At 34.7% G+C, this 16,761-nt stretch overlaps 1 protein-coding gene across 3 annotated transcripts in view; it reads right to left on the bottom strand.

The window, feature by feature from the left end:
- LOC150105934 (ethanolamine kinase 1-like) overlaps positions 1-16,761 on the bottom strand; it is a 154,532-nt gene that overhangs the window by 77,493 nt on the left and 60,278 nt on the right. For all 3 annotated transcript variants that reach the window (XM_090393697.1, XM_090393695.1, XM_090393696.1), the window contains exon 4: positions 5,522-5,665. In XM_090393697.1, the coding sequence (XP_090249823.1) occupies positions 5,522-5,665 (144 nt within the window). The remainder of the gene's footprint in view (positions 1-5,521; positions 5,666-16,761) is intronic.

Consider the following 16,761-nt stretch of genomic DNA (forward strand, 5'->3'; position numbering starts at 1 on the left):
TATCACATGAAGGCGAGCAATGGACATTACATTAGAAGTCAATGGATTCTGGGCATTCCTTAAAGGCAAGGTGTGAGAATACAGGGGTCTTCTCCTATTTATTTAAGCTTTGACCCTCAAGTAAGCACATTCTAAAATTTTTATTGTGCACCAAATGATATAAAACAATTATCAATTTTTCATCTAAAGTAGCAAAGTAACCATCTACTTTTATTCTCAGCACTTCTGAGAATGAGCACATTTTATTCACTGTTTCATTTTCAATCTTCCCTCTTCATGTCCAAAACACAAAACCCTTTTATATTGCTAGCTCATCGAACTCTTGCTTCCATGTCATTTGTTAATCACAGTTTCACAAAGACTAAATAAAAAATTCTTCCTTATAAGGCTTGATACTGCCGCACCTGGATTACTGAGAAACAAAACTGGTTCCAATCCAGGGTGTCCATAACGTAAAAGATTTCTTATCTCTTTATTCTCGTTACTTGAGTTTTCTTGGGGATGTGGAAGTGGTGAAGAGAATCCAAAAGTGGTGTAACCATGGTAGTCAAGAAGTTAATGAAATTCTCCCTACAAGGATGAGAGATGGTAAAGTTGGATGATAGAAAATAATGGATGACAAAATGTAAGTTTTTAATTGGTTTTAATACTATAAGCAGCCACTATAAGACTTTACTGAACTACATTATTAGACTTTTACTGAACTTATACAGATGAAATTTTTCAATATTTGACTAATCAGGGATAACAAAGGGTTATCTCTGGAAATTGAGTAAGAATGTGGTTAGAAAGATGTTAGGATTGGATTGTTTTGATTGGAGAATGGTGAATGAGTGGAAGGTTTTCAGTGTATTGCAAATATTAGGTAATCATCAAATTCCTGACATGTACCCTTAAGGGGAGTACAGGATATGATAGTATACTACATGAAAAACTTACATCATTACTAACTTCCTATCTACAATTTTCCTCCAAATAAATCTATTACCTGTCAAGACTCCAACATTAAAAGATCTTATATTTCTGTCTTCTAAGGCACTTTTTACTGTATCAATCAAACTATATATTGATCTTCTTCTGGATCTTTTTCCTGCCAACCTGGCAGAAAACATTTGTTTTCTAATCTTTCCTCACCCATTGTGTTTAAGTGACCATACCACCTGAAATTAGCTCTGCTAACGTATTCCTGGATGTCGACAAGGTCTTTCCTAATATCCTCGTTTTTAATATGAAATTGCCATTGATGCCATCTGTTCGTGCCCTAATCTTTCTCAGGACTCTCATATCTGCTCTCTCTAGTCTTTGGTCAAGTGTTTTACTTCTGACACAGCTCTCAGATCCATAAGTTAAAACTATTTGAACACAGTCTTGTATACAGTTAGTTTAGTGTGTTGACTAATTTCTCTCTTATTCCATATAAATTTATTCAGTTGACTTCCTACCGTTGTTGATTCTCGTCTATTTCCATATTTAATTTACCATCTTCACTAAAAATCGTGCTTAAGTAGCTGAAATGTTTTACTTATTGTATAGGTTCTCCATTCACAATGCAGTTGACATTTTCGATGCCTCTGCCTATTTTCATTATCTTTGTCTTGTTATTGCTGACCTTCATACCAAATCTATTACAACAGTTATTCAATTTAGTCAGGGAATTTTGCAGACTTGTACTGGATTTATTAAGAAGTATAACATCATCCGCATAAAGCAAAGAGCTGAGATTAACATCCCCAAATTTGATATCAGATTTAATACCACTTTCCTTCATAATGTGATCGATATAATTAATAAGAAAGGGGATAATGTACATCCTTGTCTCACACCAGATTTAACATCAAACCATCTTCCTGTACTTAATTCAATTCTAACTGCTGACTTACAACTCAAATAAAGACTAAGTATTGCTTGATATAATACTCCACTGAAACCATACAACTAGTGTTTTGAATAGCTTTTCTCTTGGCACTTTGTCATATGCCTTTTTCAGATATCTACAAAACTTAAATACAGATCTTTATCATATTCCTATGATTTCTCAACTATTTGTTGTAAAGTGAAAATCTGATCCTGACAGCCTGTATTTAGCCTGAAGGGAAGCTTGTTCTTCTCACCAAGCTTCCGTTCCACCAACTTTTCAACTGTTTCTCAAATATAACTGCATAAATCTTACCAGAAACACTCAGTAGGGAATACCTCTGTAATTCTCACATTGTTTTATTTCCCTTTTTATATATACGGGTACCATGAGAGCTCAACTCCAATCATCTGGAATTCATCCCTCTTGCCAGGCCTTCTGAACTATACAGTGCAGCCACTATAAGACTTTCATATTTCAAGCTTTTGATGGCTTTTTTTACTTCAAGTATGGATATGTATTTCTAATTGCATGCCTGTTGAGTGTTTTTTTACCACTGCTGTAAGAGATTGTTTCAATTAGCAATTTTCTGAAGTAATTACTCCATACATCAAGAATATCTTTTTCTCCAGTTTTCATGTCACCTTAATAATCTCTAATTCCTTTTACAGCAGTCTTTCCTCAATTTCTGAGCTTTTTCAACAACCTCCAGAATATCCTGCCACCTTCCTGATATATATTTTCTATGTTCCTACCAAAGTCTTCCCATGACTTTTGTTTAGCTAGTTTTACAGTGTTTAGCTTTCTTGCATTTGTCTCTGTATTCTCTAAGAGCACAAGCTGACTTATTTGCCAGGAACTTTTGATATTCATTCTTCTTTTTTTTTTCTTTCACCTGTTCTTTAACTTCCTGTGTCAACCATGGAGTTCTGATTCTTCTCTCCTTGCACACAACCTCACCACATACCTCTCTGGCTGGATCAATGTTTTCTTCATAATTTTCCACTGAATCTCCAAGGTTTGGTTCCTGTTCTCAAACTCTTTAATTTTTTCTTCAATAATGTTTGTGTATTTTAATCTACAGTTCACATCTGAGAGCTGCTAAAGTTTTATTCACATTAAAACTTTCTTACAACTTCTTCTTTTCAATATGAAATTCAATTTTATCCCGTTGAAGACTAAAAGGTGATCACTTCCAATTTCAAATTCTCTGTACACTCTAATGTCTTGCACCAGTGAGTAAAACATCTCTATCAACAATAACATAGTCAATGAGACTTTTCTTATTCCTTGCCCTCTTCTCTCCATGTGAATTTGTGCACATTTTTATGTTGGAACATGGTGTTAGTAATAACCAGTCCATGTCCTGAGTAGAAATCCAACAAATATTTGCCATTATTATTAGCTTTGCTCTTTTCTCCAAGTTTACCCAAATTATTTTTGTTTGCTTAACAATAATTTCCTGCTCTGCTATTTAGATCCCGAACAAGGACCAACTTTCCTTTTTCATTGTGTCAGTTGCTTTCTCTAAAAGCCTAAAAAAATTCCTCCAAATCTACCTTATTAAAACCTTCTGTGGGACCATAGGCACAAAAAGTCTCATTGTCCAGTTCCCCATTCTGATATTTGCCCACATCACTGTACTTGATATTGCCTGCCATTCAAGATTGGCGTCGTATTTAGTGTTGAATACTATAGCTACTCCTTTTCCCTGATTGTCTGAATATAACATTTTGCATAATATTATTGTTCAGAAAGATCATCAGTTTTTGTCCCTTTTGTTTCAGTCATCCTTATTATGCTGATTAGGTACTTATCCACTTCCAGAGAAATATAATAGGTATTGTGGGGTGGAATTAATGTGATCCTCTGAAATGAGACTTTAGACTCCATATAGATGCCCATGCAATAATAAAATACTGTACAGATTCCATCCTCTCCTTACATACTAAAAATTGCAAAAAGCTATAGCATACATGCGCTGTGTGTGTGTGTGGGGTGCACACAGCACCAATAACAATATTTCTTATTTTATGCGCATGCTCTGAATGCCAACTTACAAATGTTTTTATACTGGAACTTGGTGTTGCCAAAAGACTAGTGTGTGTGTGTGTGTGTGTGTGTGTGTGTGTGTGTGTGGTCATGCATGCATGCTGAGTAGAAGTCTAGCAGGTACTTGCCATTATTTTTAGTAGTTTCTTCTCCCTCCAAAACAGTTCTTATATATTATTATTATGTGACACTTCCAAGTAGTCTCAGGACTTCATGGGAAGGGCACTCTATTCCACTACACAATTCACCACTCGACTACTTCATCCACTAACCACAATGATAATGCTGTTACCACTATTTACTGTCCACTACCAATAGTATTTTTAGTCTTTAAATATGTCTGATTGTTTTTTTTTTATTTTGCTATTTTAGGTGTCCAACAAGAACCAGTTTTCCTTTATAACAAGCTGCCCTCTCCAATGACTTTAAAAAAATTCTTTACTTCTTTTCCTACTAGAACCTTAGATGGTACAATAAGTAAAACTGTCATTCTGAAATTTGTCTACATTCTAAAATTTGCTCTTGCACAAACTATTTTCTTGTGTGAGGAACAGTTCTTGCTCATTTTAGCAATGACCGTTACACTCAATTCTTCCTTTTCCCCATCCCTAATATCTGAATTAATCATGTTATACTCATTATTTTAGAAGGATCTTAACTGTTTATATCTTCATCTCAGTAATGAAAGTAAATTATACTTGCCAATAAATTATATTCTTGTTTAATCCTTTATCCAAGTTAAGAAAACCATGTTTTTGTGTGAAATATCTAATTTTTATGTGAAATAATATAATCTCTTACAAGTATAATTTACCTCAGTAATCAAGTGAAAAAAATTTCTACATCTCAGTAATAAGGTTTTCAATATCATACTTTCCTAATTCTTCAACTAGCTTGGCTTCTTTTCCATTTATCATTAGTGCCTATTTGAAATTCTGCTGAGGCTGTTCCAACAGCTGATTTTCATTGATCATTTAGTACCAAAAAAATGGGAGGGAGGGGGGTGATGCTTTATATAACTGTCATGATATTCAGTTATTTTAGACTATATGGAATACAATTAATTTTTTGAGTGTCTGCCGTTCAGTTGGTATTGACAATGGTCTTTGGTTGGTGAGACCTGGTTCGAATTCCATGTAGGACATGAAGAACCTTTATAAGAACTTTTCAACTGAAGGTGAGTTAAATGTCATACAGAAATACAAGGAGTTTTTCCTACCGGAAACCCAAGTTTTTCATCTGGCAAGACAAGCCAGCCAGAAGAAGAAAATGCAATTAAAAGATGCAATACATTGGTCTCATAAAACAAGCTGCTTCAGCAATAATCCCAAACTACAACAATTTTCCACTTGATTCAACATTCAAGTAGACACCTAGTAATGGACCAAACTACTGGAAGGTAAGACAGGTAAGTAAAGCTCCAATTGCTTCTCTGCCTTCCTTACAGGATACATGGAAGTTTTTCTCTCAGTGACATGGCTTTGATTGATCCTAAAACTACAGTTGGTTTATTTGTATACATGATAAACTGGTTCTCAGAATAATAACACATCATTTTTGTCTTTTTATTATCAAATGACTAACTTTTAGAATTCATTTCAGCAAATTTCTTACCTTTCATCTTTTGCAGAATCACTGAAAGATGTTGGTATTAAGTTAAGATATTTATAAAGGACTGGAAACAAGGATGGATGAGAAGCAACTCCGTTTATTTGAGGCCTTACACTGTGCATACGAGCCAGACGATGAGAAACAAGCCTAAAATTTGTGATCATGAACAGCATTATTTAAAAATACTAAGGATATATTTTTAAATATTATATGCAACTGTTATTAATGGCAACAGTTGCATACAATTAATTGATCAGTTATTTATAGCAACTTTTAATGAAATTAAAATATATTACCTATGTGATGTTTCATATGCAAGGCTGAATAACTGTTAACTCTCACTATATCAAACCAGTCAAGTGAACTCAATCACTATAAAAGTCCATCACATAATGCTATCAATTTATTAGTGAAAGTTGACATTATACATTATTCTGTATACATCTCAATTTACTGCTTTAACTAAATAATTTATTTTCTTATTGAGAAACTAAATTCAAACATTACAAGAAAAACTACAAGTTCTTTAATTTATTACTATTATTTTTTAGTTTCAAAAAAAAGTAGCATATTTCGTTAAGTTTTGTAAAAAGTATTTGACCAAGTTTAAGCAAATGAAGCTGATTAATCCTGAAAGGTCTATAACTACAAATACAATGGTCCAACTTCTTAAATCATGTTCATGAAATGAAAAAAAAAAAAAAGTATGTTCTTATCACAGTTTCAAACAACAAACAAATGATACACTCAGTCTTCAAATCAACTGTATGAATCAGAATAGGCATAGTTATAAGTCTAACATGCATCTAAAACGGTTATTTATCCAGATATTCATTACCAACACAAGCCCATTTCACAAAGCTTCAGTTTCTGGAAAGACTTAACAGATTTATGATTTCCACTCTTGAACAAATCAATATTCTAATACACTGTAAGTAGGTATTACACAGAGTACTGGTAATATATATTCTTTATTCAAACTACTCTGAGTAGAAACTACAGAAAAAAAGTTCCTGATCATTAAACAGAAAATGAGAGACAACTGGGTATGAGTCATCTAAAGCATTTAAAGTATACATTTTTGGTCGTTTTTATAATAGAAATACAATTTTATTAATACAGACCAGTATTTTACAATAAACATTTATTAAAACCTACCAGTTTCGCCAGCAAACTGTCTGGCTTTTTCAAGGCATTACGGAGATATGAAAGTTAGTAAATGCAAATTAAAAGGAACATAAAAAACGTTGTAAACCAAACTAGTATCTATGGTTACACGTTTCGCGTGACAGAGATGGCTTATTGTTCTTATTCATTATCACGCATGCGTGTTTGTTGTAGACTTGTAATGTGATTACTGGCTAGCTGTAGTTCAGATTGATTGAGAGAGAGGATCAAGTTTTCCCACAAACTGTTTAGAATTACACCCTGATTTCTGTTGAGGTTTCCGCCGGTTATTAGTACTATTGTGGCTTCCTTAAATACACGATGCCTGTAGTCGTCATCAAGATATGGCATGGAGCTGTTTTGCCAATCTATCGTGTGGTTAGACATGCAGAAATGATGTGCTAAGCCGGAAGAGATGCTTCTGTTGTGGTTTACATCGCCAACATGTTCTTTTCGTCTAATTTCTAAACTTCGTGAAGTTTGTCCGATGTAGGCAAGACCGCAGGAGCAGGGAATGTAATATACTCCGATATTTGTAGAATGGAACTTTATCTTTTGGAGATCCTAAAACTTGTCTGATGTTGGTGGTTGGTTTGAAGACCACTCTGATGTTGTGGGCTCTTAGTATTCTTGCTGTTTGATAAGAAATTGACTTGATGAAAGGTATCACTACAGTAGAAATGTGCTGACGGTGGGATTCTTCTTGTCTGGGGTTGTCATTGTATAGATATTTTTTGATGATGTTTTGAGGATATCCATTTTGTGATAATGTGTTGGCTATTAGTGAGAGTTCATTCTGTGTATCCTCCTCTTCTGATATAAACTTTTTGGCTCTATGTTTCAACATGTGGATAATACTCAGTTTGTGTGACTTGTGATGGTTTGAAGTATAGTGAAGATATCTTCCAGTATCTGTGGGCTTTCTGTAAATGGATAATTTGACACTGTTAGGTTGTTTTTTTATCAAAATATCTAAAAAATGCAGTTGGTTGTTGTTTTCTACTTCCAGAGTGAATTTTATCTTGCTATGTATTGAGTTGATTTTATCCACAAACGATTTAAGGTTGTCTAAGCTGTCTTGCCATATGATGAATATATCATCCACATATCTCCACCATGTAGATGGTCTCGGAGAGATTGCAGAGAGAATTTCTTTTTCAAGTTTTTCCATGAAAAGGTCTGCACAAGATGGTGATAGTGGGCTTCCCATTGCTAGGCCTTCTAATTGTTGGTATATGGTGTTGTTAACCTTGAAGAAATTAGATTGAAGGCAGTGTCTAAACATCTGTGTGATGTCTAGAGGAAAGAGGTCTTGGATGATGTTTATTACCTCTTCTACTGGAACATTGGTGAAAAGGGATACAACATCTAGGTTGGCTAGCATGTCGGTGCAATCTTAATGGCTTGGAGTTTATTTACAAAATGTTGACTATTCTTGATATAGGATTCTGTTGATCTTATTTTATTATTTAATAAGTTTGCAAGATGCTTTGCCAAAAGGTAGGTTGGTGATGATCTTCCATCAACTATTGGACGGAGAGGTATATCCTGTTTATGTATTTTAGTGTTCTCTTCACTTCTTCTGGCCAATTGTTACAATTTCTGATTAGTTGGTTTGTTTCATTATGATTTTTAATTGTGGGGTCTCTGTCTAGGATTTTATAAGTTGAGGTGTCTGATAGTAATACGTTTAACTTATCATAATAATCTTTAGAGTTGAGGATAACTGTAGAATTTCCTTTATCAGCTTTTGTAATAATGATATCTTTATTTTTCTTCAAGTTGAGAATTGCCTTTCTATCATAAGGAGACGTGTTGAGAACAAGTTGTTTTGCTTTGGCTAGGATTATTGTACTTTGAATCTAATAGTGTCGGCAACGTTTTTTGGTAGTGGATATAGGCCTTTTTCAATTCCACACATAAAATCCATTTTAGGAATGTTTATGGGCGTAATCGCAAAATTAAAACCTTTTTTTAGAATATCAGATTCATTTCTTGCGAGGCTATGATTTGACAAATTGAAAATCACTTTGTCATCCGGGAGGTTGTTTTGTGTCCGATATTTTTTCTTGTAAAGTTCGTTGAATTTCCTAATTTGTTTATCCTTATAAAGTTTGAAAGTTTTTTCGTAACTGCGTTGTATCATTTGGTCTAGTTGATTCCATATGGTGTATTCTACGTTGTTGGAAATTTCATCAAAGAACTTGCGGCAATTACTATCACTTTTATTAAGTTCGTATCTCGTGTGTTGGATCCTTTCTCTAACAAGCGCTAATGAAGTGCGTAGATAAATTTTTTTAGCTGATATAGAGTTGATATGACCTCTGATTATAAGGAACTTAGGAATTATGGAGAATTCCCTGCAACGTTTAAGGAACGTTAAAGAGAAAAATGCAGAAAAGGCAAACTTTTGAACCACCTAACGTTCCTTAAACGTTGCAGGGAATTCTCCATAATTCCTAAGTTCCTTATAATCAGAGGTCATATCAACTCTATATCAGCTAAAAAAATTTATCTACGCACTTCATTAGCGCTTGTTAGAGAAAGGATCCAACACACGAGATACGAACTTAATAAAAGTGATAGTAATTGCCGCAAGTTCTTTGATGAAATTTCCAACAACGTAGAATACACCATATGGAATCAACTAGACCAAATGATACAACGCAGTTACGAAAAAACTTTCAAACTTTATAAGGATAAACAAATTAGGAAATTCAACAAACTTTACAAGAAAAAATATCGGACACAAAACAACCTCCCGGATGACAAAGTGATTTTCAATTTGTCAAATCATAGCCTCACAAGAAATGAATCTGATATTCTAAAAAAAGGTTTTAATTTCGCGATTACGCCCAAAAACATTCCTAAAATGGATTTTATGTGTGGAATTGAAAAAGGCCTATATCCACTACCAAAAAACGTTGCCGACACTATTAGATTCAAAAGTACAATAATCCTAGCCAAAGCAAAACAACCTGTTCTCAACATGTCTCCTTATGATAGAAAGGCAATTCTCAACTTGAAGAAAAATAAAGATATCATTATTACAAAAGCTGATAAAGGAAATTCTACAGTTATCCTCAACTCTAAAGATTATTATGATAAGTTAAACGTATTACTATCAGACACCTCAACTTATAAAATCCTAGACAGAGACCCCACAATTAAAATTCATAATGAAACAAACCAACTAATCAGAAATTGTAACAATTGGCCAGAAGAAGTGAAGAGAACACTAAAATCCTCATATCCTATCACCCCAAGACTATATGGAACACCTAAAATACATAAACAGGATATACCTCTCCGTCCAATAGTTGATGGAAGATCATCACCAACCTACCTTTTGGCAAAGCATCTTGCAAACTTATTAAATAATAAAATAAGATCAACAGAATCCTATATCAAGAATAGTCAACATTTTGTAAATAAACTCCAAGCCATTAAGATTGCACCGACATGCTAGCCAACCTAGATGTTGTATCCCTTTTCACCAATGTTCCAGTAGAAGAGGTAATAAACATCATCCAAGACCTCTTTCCTCTAGACATCACACAGATGTTTAGACACTGCCTTCAATCTAATTTCTTCAAGGTTAACAACACCATATACCAACAATTAGAAGGCCTAGCAATGGGAAGCCCACTATCACCATCTTGTGCAGACCTTTTCATGGAAAAACTTGAAAAAGAAATTCTCTCTGCAATCTCTCCGAGACCATCTACATGGTGGAGATATGTGGATGATATATTCATCATATGGCAAGACAGCTTAGACAACCTTAAATCGTTTGTGGATAAAATCAACTCAATACATAGCAAGATAAAATTCACTCTGGAAGTAGAAAACAACAACCAACTGCATTTTTTAGATATTTTGATAAAAAAACAACCTGACAGTGTCAAATTATCCATTTACAGAAAGCCCACAGATACTGGAAGATATCTTCACTATACTTCAAACCATCACAAGTCACACAAACTGAGTATTATCCACATGTTGAAACATAGAGCCAAAAAGTTTATATCAGAAGAGGAGGATACACAGAATGAACTCTCACTAATAGCCAACACATTATCACAAAATGGATATCCTCAAAACATCATCAAAAAATATCTATATAATGACAACCCCAGACAAGAAGAATCCCACCGTCAGCACATTTCTACTGTAGTGATACCTTTCATCAAGTCAATTTCTTATCAAACAGCAAGAATACTAAGAGCTCACAACATCAGAGTGGTCTTCAAACCAACCACCAACATCAGACAAGTTTTAGGATCTCCAAAAGATAAAGTTCCGTTCTACAAATATCCAGGAGTATATTACATTCCCTGCTCCTGTGGTCTTGCCTACATCGGACAAACTTCACGAAGTTTAGAAATTAGACAAAAAGAACATGTTGGCGATGTAAACCACAACAGAAGCATCTCTTCCGGCTTAGCACATCATTTCTGCATGTCTAACCACACGATAGATTGGCAAAACAGCTCCGTGCCATATCTTGATGACGACTACAGGCATCGTGTATTTAAGGAAGCCACAATAGTACTAATAACCGGCGGAAACCTCAACAGAAATCAGGGTGTGATTCTAAACAGTTCGTGGAAAAACTTGATCCTCTCTCTCAATCAATCTGAACTACAGCTAGCCAGTAATCACATTACAAGTCTACAACAAACACGCATGCGTGATAATGAATATCAAAACAATAAGCCATCTCTGTCACGCGAATGTGTAACCATAGATACTAGTTTGGTTTACAACGTTTTTTATGTTCCTTTTAATTTGCATTTACTCTCTGTCACGCGAAATGTGTAACCATAGATACTAATTTGGTTTACAACGTTTTTTTATGTTCCTTTTAATTTGCATTTACTAACTTTCATATCAGGCAATTTGGGATTTAGCCGACCAAATTGTATTCTTATTGGTTAAACCAAAATAAAAAATGATGGTACAACATGACAAAATTTCATGCCGGCTGGGGCGTCGCCCGGTTAAACAAGGCCCCCGTTGTTTTCGCCAGGGAACCAGGGCGAACAGCGAAAAGTCAGCTACTGGAACAAATCTGAAAACAAACCCCAACTCAACATCACCAGAGTTAAAGATTGGTACTATCAACGTAAGAAGCCTGAATGGCAAAGAAATGGAGCTAGCTGAGGAATTAGATAAGTACCAGATCGACATAATAGGGGTGACTGAAACAAAAAAGACCAAAACTGGTGAGATCTTTCTGAGCAATAAATACAAAATGTTATATTCAGGCAATAACAATCAAGGAAAAGAAGGAGTAGCCATAGTATTCAACACAAAATACGAGGCTAATCTTCTTGAATGGCAGTCAGTCTCAAGTAGAGTAATGTGGGCAAATATGAGAATGGGGAACTGGACAATGAGACTTATTTGTGCCTATGGTCCCACAGAAGGTTCTACTAAGGTAGAAGTGGAGGAATTTTTTGAGGCTTTAGAAAAAGCAACTGACACAATGAAAAAGGAAAAGTTGGTCCTTGTTGGGGATCTAAATAGCAGAGTAGGAAATGATTGTGAGACATACAAAAATATTTTGGGAAAATTTGGAGAAAAGAGCAAAGCTAATAATAATGGCAAATATCTGTTGGATTTCTGCTCAGGACATGGACTGGTTATTACTAATACCATGTTCCAACATAAAAATGTGCCCAAATTCACATGGAGAGAAGAGGCTAGGAATAAGAAAAGTCTCATTGACTATGTTATTGTTGATAGTGATGTTTTCTCCCTGGTGCAGGACACCAGAGTGTACAGAGGATTTGAAATTGGAAGTGATCACTATTTAGTCTTGAGCAGGATAAAATTGAATTTCATATTGAAAAGAATAACATGTAAGAAAGTTTTAAAGCGAATAAAAGTTGAGCAGCTCTCAGATGTGAACTGTAGACTAAAATACAGAAATATTATTGAAAAGAAAATGAAAGAGTTTGAGAACAGGAATCAAACCTTGGAGATTCAGTGGCAAACTCTGAAGGAAACATTGATTGATTCTGCCAGAGAGGCATGTGGTGAGGTTGTGTGCAAAGATAAAAAAATCAGAACTCCCTGGTGGACACAGGAAGTTAAAGAGGCAGTGAAGGAAAAGAAGAAAGCATATCAAAAGTTCCTGACAAATAAGTCAGCTTTTACTCTTACAGAATACAGAGACAAATGTAAGAAAGCTAAACAGTGTGTAAAACTAGCTAAACAAAAGTCATGGGAGGACTTTGGCAAGAATATAGAAAATAAATATCAAGAAGGTGGCAAAATATTCTTGAGGTTGTTGAAGAAGCTTAGGAATGGAGGAAAGAGTGCTGTAAAAGGAATTAGAGATGATAAAGGTGAAATGAAAACAGGAGAAAAAGATATCCTTGAAGTATGGAGTAATTACTTTGAAAAACTGCTAAATGAAACAAGCAGTGATGACAGCACAGTGATAAAAAACACTGACCAGGCATGCAGTCAGGAATACATATCCATACTTGAAGTAGAAAAAGCCATCAAAGGCTTGAAATGTGGAAAGGCAGCAGGAGTAGATGATATTCGACCAGAAATGCTGAAGTATGGTGGTATAAGAGTCTTACAGTGGCTGCACTGCATAGTTCAGAAAGCCTGGACAGAGGGACGAATTCCCGATGATTGGAGTAGAGCTCTCATAGTACCCATATATAAAAAGGGAAATAAAACTGAATGTGAGAATTACAGAGGTATTTCCCTACTGAGTGTTCCTGGCAAGATCTATGCAAGTATACTTGAGAAACGGTTGAGAAGAATTGTGGAAGAAAAGCTTGGTGAAGAACAAGCTGGATTCAGGCCAAATAGAGGCTGTCAGGATCAGATCTTCACTTTACGACAAATAGTCGAGAAAGCATGGGAATATAACAAAGATCTGTATTTAAGTTTTGTCGATTTGGAAAAGGCATATGACAAGGTGCCAAGAGAGAAGCTATTCAATACGCTGCAGTTATATGGTGTCAATGGGGCATTATATCAAGCAATACTTAGTCTTTATTTGAGTTGTGAGTCAGCAGTTAGAATTGAAGGAAGTACAGGAAGATGGTTTAATGTTAAATCTGGTGTGAGACAAGGATGTACATTATCCCCTCTGTTATTCATTATCTATATGGATCACATTATGAAGGAATGTGGTATTAAACCTGATATCAAAATTGGAGATGTTAATGTCAGCTCTTTGCTTTATGCGGATGATGTTATACTTCTAAATAAATCCGCTACAAGTCTGCAAGATTCTCTGACTAAATTGAATAGCTGTTGTAATAGATATGGTATGAAGGTCAGCAATAAAAAGACAAAGGCAATGAAAATAGGCAGAATCATTGAAAATGTCAACTGTGTTGTGAATGGAGAACCTGTGGAACAAGTAAAACATTTCAGCTACTTAGGCACAATTTTTACTGAAGATGGTAAACTAAATATAGAAATAGACAACAGAATCAGCAAAGCTGGTATCGTGGGAAGTCAATTGAATAAATTCATATGGAATAAGAAAGAAATTAGTCGGAACACTAAATTAGCTGTATACAAGACTGTGTTCAAACCAGTTTTAACTTATGGATCTGAGAGCTGGGTCAGAAGTAAAACACTTGACCAAAGACTAGAGACCGCAGATATGAGAGTCCTGAGAAAGATTAGAGGCGTGAACAGATGGCATCAATGGCAATATCATATTAAAAACGAGGATGTTAGGAAAGAACTTGACATTGTCAGCATCCAGGAATGCGTTAGCAGAGTTAATCTCAGGTGATATAGTCACTTAAATAGAATGGGAGAGGAAAGATTAGCAAAACAAGTGTTCTCTGCCAGGTTGGCAGGAAAACGACCCAGAGGAAGACCAAGATATAGGTGGATTGATACAGTACAAAGTGCCTTAGACGATAGAAATATAAGATTTGATAATGTTGGAGTCTTGACAAGTAACAGACTGATTTGGAGGAAAATTGTAGATAGGAAGTTAGTAATGATGTAATTTTTTCATGTAGTACTGTCATATCCTGTACACCCCTTGAGGGTTCATGGCAGGAATTTGATGATGATGATGATGATGATGAACTTTCATATCTCCGTAATGCCTTGAAAAAGCCAGACAGTTTGCTGGCGAAACTGGTAGGTTTTAATAAATGTTTATTGTAAAATACTGGTCTGTATTAATAAAATTGTATTTCATCTAAAGCATATAAGATTTATTCAGTTTATGGTGCCATCTCCACAAGACAGATTTAATGCATGCTACCTACATGATTAAATAAAAATTATAATTAAATTTTTATTTAATCATGTAGTATAAAAATATACTACATGATTAAATAAAAATTATAATACTTTTTATGAAACTTTTTATTCTATTATCACTGGGGGCATTCCACCACCAGCGATAACAGAATTCTTATTTCCTTTAAAAATAAATCTTTGGTGCAAATATTTCCAGACTTGTAATCAGGAAATCACTGAATTTGCATTCCATATTATTTTTGTCTCTCAATGAAAATCACATTGGGAGGGGGACAGAGAAACAAATATGGTTTTAACATTTCAGTTCCCTGCTATCACCCTTTCATTCCAAAAAGGGGAACAGGCAAAACCATTAAAACTCAAGTAACCTTTTAGAACCTTGGGGGACGCTCCACCCCACCTTAGCTCTGAAGTGCTAAGAAATGGATGTCTGCAGAATTAAACCAGACTGCTATAACTGATACGTGCTATTAAAAAAACTCAAGAATTAAAGTAAAAAAATAAAACTAGCATGGAAATGAACCATAAAGTGTTATGTCTGAGAAAATACACACAAATAAGACAAAATACAGATGCTTCATGGCCTTCGTTGTCCCAGCAATTCTATACAATTCTTATATAAAAATGTTATACTGCTGACATTGCTACATTTCATTTTCTAATGCCCTATACAAATGGCTTAATATCCTCATAGCAAGCAATTAATATGGTGTGCACTCTTGTGAAATGCACCTAAAAAATCTTAGAACCTACTATGCCAAAATAAGCCTGGAATGAAAGAACTTGGGTTTAATTATGTACTTTATCACAAATTTTCTAATAATTTATAGCTGTTTCACAGTTTGTCTGCTTTGTTTATATCAGCAGATATAAACAAATTCCATTTCAAATACAGGTATCCCTTGCTCAACACGGTTTTGCTTAACGCAGCAAAATTAATTGCGACAATCCCTTTATATACGCAGCAAGAGTTTTAATTAACGTGCCTTTAAATTTAGCATACAAAAATATATAAGCTTTGAGGAGTGTTTCCTGGCCGAGAGAAAGAAGGTCTTAAGCATGATGACGTTGATGATAACGCACTTGGTCATCCAAACTCTCTTAATGATCTGTGTGAGAATGTAAAAGTTTTATTCTTTCCACAAAATACGACATCACTGGACATGGGAGTCATTGCAACTTTCAAAGGCAGTAAAAACAATAACTGGAGAAAATGCGATTTCGCTCCAAGAATTTTGGAAAATATTTAACATTAAACACACAATTGAAAACATTCATGCCTCGTGAGAGTAAGTGTCTTTTAGCTACATGAGAGCTGTTTGGAAAAGGAAAAACTTTTTGTAGAATGCAGTAATGACTTAGGTGGTTTTCAAAATCCTGTGAACAACGTGGTTGAAGAAAACGTTGCAATTGCTGAAGACCTTGGTTTTGATAGTGTTGATGCAGAAGATGTTAATGAATTATTGGATTCAAATTCAAAAGATTTCAGGGACAACGATCTTCTTGAAATTGAACAACAATCTGTGAAGATGAGGTTCCAAAGGAGATAACAATCAAAGAACTGGATGGAATACTTCGCAGTTTAGAATCCCTTAAGCAGCAAGTAATGGATATGGATTCAGATGTTAATCGAAGAATGCTTGTTTGCCAAGGTCTGGAGAGTCATTTTGCTTATCGTAGAATTTATGCCGATAAGAAAAAACTAAAACTGTTCAAACAACTCTTGGTAACTTTTTTTGATAAAAAATTGCAGTAATTAATGTAGGTACAAGCATTTATTAAACATTTACTTTACATTCATTTTTTATCTT

The sequence above is a fragment of the Typopeltis vanoorti genome, chromosome 6 (genome assembly GCF_054136105.1).
Source record: "Typopeltis vanoorti isolate ZY-2024b chromosome 6, IOZ_Tvanoo_1.0, whole genome shotgun sequence".
In the NCBI taxonomy this organism is placed as follows: domain Eukaryota; kingdom Metazoa; phylum Arthropoda; class Arachnida; order Uropygi; family Thelyphonidae; genus Typopeltis; species Typopeltis vanoorti.